At 30.8% G+C, this 4,991-nt stretch overlaps 1 protein-coding gene across 2 annotated transcripts in view; it reads right to left on the bottom strand.

Annotated features, from left to right (window-relative positions):
- Nucleotides 1–4,991, bottom strand: part of LOC106462994 (MLX-interacting protein-like) — a 58,466-nt gene that overhangs the window by 15,551 nt on the left and 37,924 nt on the right. The window contains exons 12-14 of one of the 2 annotated variants that reach the window (XM_022390399.1): nt 3,437–3,486; nt 1,673–1,789; nt 379–466 (exon numbers count right to left, since the gene is read on the bottom strand). In XM_022390399.1, coding sequence (XP_022246107.1) covers nt 379–466; nt 1,673–1,789; nt 3,437–3,486 — 255 coding nt within the window. The remainder of the gene's footprint in view (nt 1–378; nt 467–1,672; nt 1,790–3,436; nt 3,487–4,991) is intronic. The other variant, XM_022390400.1, reaches the window with a different exon arrangement.

Raw genomic sequence — 4,991 nt, forward strand, 5'->3', positions numbered from 1 at the left:
TGATTATCACAGTTATAATAAAATAACTCTGGTTCATGTAACAACTGTAGAGCTGATTATCACAGTTATAATAAAATAACTCTGGTTCATGTAACAACTTTAGAGCTGATTATCACAGTTATAATAAAATAACCCTGCTTCATGTAACAACTGTAGAGCTGATTATCACAGTTATAATGGTCCAATAGCTGAAAGGGTGAAGCATGTTATTGCATATATCACAGTACAAACCCTGGACCTTTAAATTTCCAGCCCAGTATACTAACCTCTAGAGCAAGCCTGACCCAACAAATAATCATTTTCAGTAAAAAGTTATTAAATAAGAAATATATCATAAGCCTTATATTGTTATCTAAACCTAAACCTGTACAAACATACCTTTTTGTAGCATTGCAGCCTTGCTGACTTTACAGTTTGGATTTTGACTTAGAGAAGGTAAGAGATGACGCAGGGCATCAAAGCCATTCTAGATATAAACCAATGTCAAATATTATTATATGTTCTAGATATTATAAACCAATGTTAAATATTATTATACATTCTAGATATTATAAACCAATGTTAAATATTATTATACATTCTAGATATTATAAACCAATGTTAAATATTATTATACAAAGACAAGCACACAAAAATTCTACTTTATTGTATTTATATACCATTACAATTATTATTTTACATGATAAATTATACAGCCATTCCAGGCAGAATTTCAAATTCACTAGACTGATAACTTCTGCTACTAAAGATTTACACTTCAGGTAACAGACTGCAAGGTTTAAGTCTTTATAAAACCATGTATTAAGACTATGTTGTAAAAACACCAAATATTTATTGACACCATTTAGTACCTAGAAGAATACAAAACTCATTCATCACACCGACATCTGTGTTTTATATTTTTAGCACATTCAGGATCCACAACAGCACAGTACATTTTCTTGTTATAGATCAATGCAGAATATAATTTTACTATTCTTCACATTTCATTTAAAACATGCAAGTAAAAATGTATCACTAAGTTATGATTTCTGGATAGAGGAGACATACACAGTAGTCTACAAGGCTTTAAAAACTAAAGATACTGTATTAATCAATGCAGTTTTTAAAAAAAAACTAATCAGATCAATTATCAATGGTGTTTTTATTTCTGAAATATTCTGAACAGTCAAATTTCTTATTTACAAACCAGATATTTCCATTAACTAATGAAGTTACTAATATTATTGTTTATCTTTATATTATGCCACCTTTTTTTGTTCAACACTGATGTGAAGTGGTAATGATAACAAAAGTTACTGACTTCTTTGCTTATCTTTATATCACACTGTTTAAATTACTGACATTTTTATTTACTTTTATACTACACTGCCTAAGTTACTGACACCTTTGTTTACCTTTATATTACACTGCCTAAGTTACTGACATCTTTGCATATATTTGCATTACACGCCTAAGTTACTGACTTCTTTGTTTACCTTTATCTTACACTGTTTAAATTACTGACATCTTCAATTACCTTTATATTACACCGTCTCTTCTGTTCAGCATTTATGTGAGACACCTTACGAAGTTCTTTGTACTTCAGTTCCTTTATATTACACGCCTAAGTTACTGACTTCTTTGTTTACCTTTATCCTACACTGTTTAAATTACTGACATCTTCAATTACCTTTATATTACACCGTCTCTTCTGTTCAGCATTTATGTGAGACACTCTACGATGTTCTTTGTACTTCAGTTGTTTCTCATCTGATTTAGGCCTCAACGGTTTAGAGGGAGAAACAATCTAAAAGAAAATATCACAGTCAGGATTTGATAACATAATTCCCAACCCGACAGATGAAGAGTGAACCATTTCTAACACTTTCTTCTATTTGTATGCAAGATGTTTCATTGTAGACATTATTGTATATATGCTTTCAACCAGAATTGCATGCATTAAGAGGTCATCCAAAATTCTAGATCCTGACAAGAAACACTGAATTCAATAGTAGAAAACAGAGAAATGCGTGTTTATGTTGCACAACAATTGAATAACAAAATCTAAAACTATTCAATACAAGTGCTATAAATATATGTTTTATATCACCAAACAATATTAAAATGTGAGTAGATAAACAAAGTGTATTCCAAAAACTTTAAACACTAGCTCACATTGTACAGTACAGGTCAACTAAATGCTCCAAAGTCCAGCTGTCTACACATGCTACATTCAAGTGGCTATCCTATTGTTTACTCAAATCAGAGGATAGTTTTTGAGTATACACATATAATTTATATTTTCAAATTTTTCAATCTCACTGGTTCATTATTTGTTCTTTTTGCTTATGTGCTTTTAAATCTAACAATTTACAATAATCTTATGTTCTTTGAGCTAAACCAAGATAATATTTACTCAAAAACAGTGTGAGTGAAAAGTCCCAAGAAACAAATTTCAAAGTTAACTACAGTAATTCAAATTTTTTAAATTCTGTCAAAGAGCTTCACCTTTACTAGACATTTACTTATGTATATATGTTACTCTACACAGAAAGATTATACAATGTTTACCACGTCCTTCTTGTCCCTAGCCCTATTGTGAATGGGTAGGGGTCAAAGTGCACACATCAGACCTTTTATACAGCTACATTCAAAACTTAATTGAACAACTTCATTATCAATGTATGCCAATAAACTTGGCATCAAATACAGTTTATAATTCAGAAGTTAATATATCATAACTTTAACTTTCTTAATTTGAAAATGAAATATTCAAATAAATGCACAACCTTCACTTCTATGTCATGTAATGCTTTGAATTCACCTTTCAATGTCCACCAATTAGAAACATCAACTATAGGTTAGATCCCACCATGTTTATTTCATTAGATATCAGTAAATTTTTTTAACTCACTATAGTAGCTGCTCTTAAAAATTCATGCTTTAGAAATTACATATTTACTGATGGTTATATGTCAATGGTAAATGTTTATTAAAAACATTAATTTATTTCTGTATAAAGGTGACATTTGCCAAGTAGATTTTGTTGAGTGTAGACTATAATTGGTGCTTTATACATACTGAAATTTTTATATCCTATTTATATGTCAGTTAGAAAGCCATATAAATGATAGTAGTTTTGAGGCATTCTAGTTTACCGTTTAAAATTATTGTTTGTGTTTCAAAATGCAAATTACAGTTCCATTGTATAGAAACTGATGAACATAAGTCAGTCTTGTAAAACAATAGACAGCTTACGAGCTGAAAGGGGCATTAATTCAGCAGAAAAACTCAGTAACATTATAACACAAATAATATTGTGGTGTGTTTTAGTCTTTTACCTTTGAAACATATTTAGAAATGGCCAAAAAATAAAACTTCCCCCATTATCTAGCTTTAGAAAAATAACTTCATACCATCATAAAACATATCACTAAACACAAGATATCCTTACCCTATTTTCTGCGACAATATTTTGTGCTTCCAATGCTGTTGGTAAAGTGTCTGGAAAATAACATTTTCACACCATTATTAATAGTTTAAAAGGAAATGCTCACACAGAGAGGGATAACAAATGGAATGTATTTATTCTCCTCTTTGTGGAATCTATGGTAAAGCTAATGGTGTTGGCAAGTGTTAATTTACAAAATGAATTACGACTGACTTGTTTGAAAAATCACTATCATGTGCCAACAATATCTTTTTCAATATCTGCCTTAGGTACAAAGGTTCTCGCATACCCCTAGAGAGGTCTTTCCATATCATGCATTGGAAAACAGTGGTTACCAACACATAGTGTATGGAGATCCTTCTAGGGACATTCAGGAAACTTTTGAAAACATTGTAAGGAAAATAAGCCATATGCTTCAAAACTGAAGGGCAGTTTCTGTGAATTACTGCTACATTCCACTCACCAGCACTCTACATTCATGTATTGTTGATTTATCCTTAAATTATTATGTCTTTTTCTTAACAAAATATATATGCCAGGGACATGCTGCTGTCTCAGAGGTATGACTGGAGATATGTGGCATAAAAGGGGTTGGGAATCACTATTTTAGATTATTATTTAAATTGTCCTGTAAAATTTCCATTGAAATTAATATTCTCAGATTAATTTTTTAATGCTTCTGTACATCATGCAGGAACAGTTACAACTTTTCATTATCAAAAACTCACAATACAGAATTAAACTGAAAAACTCAAATATAAGATTATTGAACATGCATAATTGAACAAGTTAAAAATATGAACCTAAGCACTGGTTAATGATGAGCAAGCCAGTTTTCTACTCTGTGGTCAATCTGTTTGTATTTGGTGTGTTTCAATACATTTCTTAAGTTTGTTCCATGAAAGATCGTAACCATATCAAATCACAGTTGCATGGTTTTATACATTTTGCTTTGATACCTTTTTTTTTTTAAAGTAAACCATAAATTTATTTGTTGTAAATACTGAAAATGAATTTTCTCACGAAATTCTGTCTATCTATATAATACTAAAACTCTGAGATAGTTTGTTTGCTTGTCTGTAATTAAATACAGCAAAAATGGCGCACAATAGCGCCATACTTGTAATGAAATGAGAATAGAAACAGAATAAAACAAGTTTCATTAAAATCGGGCCATGGGTTACCGAGTTAGTGCCATTTTTTGGGTCACTTTTAAGAACATTTCTAGCATAAGTAATTTTACATCACACTACCGTTCGCGCTCTTTACGAAACTTCATTGGGCCACGGGTTACCGAGTTAGTGTCATTTTTCAGGTCACTTTTATGAAAATTTCTAGCATGAGTAATTTTACATCACACTACTGCTCACACTCTTTACGAAACTTCTTCGTTCGTATCTATTCCCTGTCAATGTTCCCATCTTCACTAAAAGGCATAAGATGACAAAAACAGATCTTGAAGAATTTCCCAATAATGTGCCTTGGTTATGGTAGGTAATTCCCATCTTCACTAAAAGGCATAAGATGACAAAAACAAGATCTTGAAGAATTTCCCAAT

Source organism: Limulus polyphemus, unplaced genomic scaffold (genome assembly GCF_000517525.1).
Source record: "Limulus polyphemus unplaced genomic scaffold, Limulus_polyphemus-2.1.2 Scaffold1296, whole genome shotgun sequence".
Taxonomy (NCBI): Eukaryota; Metazoa; Arthropoda; class Merostomata; order Xiphosura; family Limulidae; genus Limulus; species Limulus polyphemus.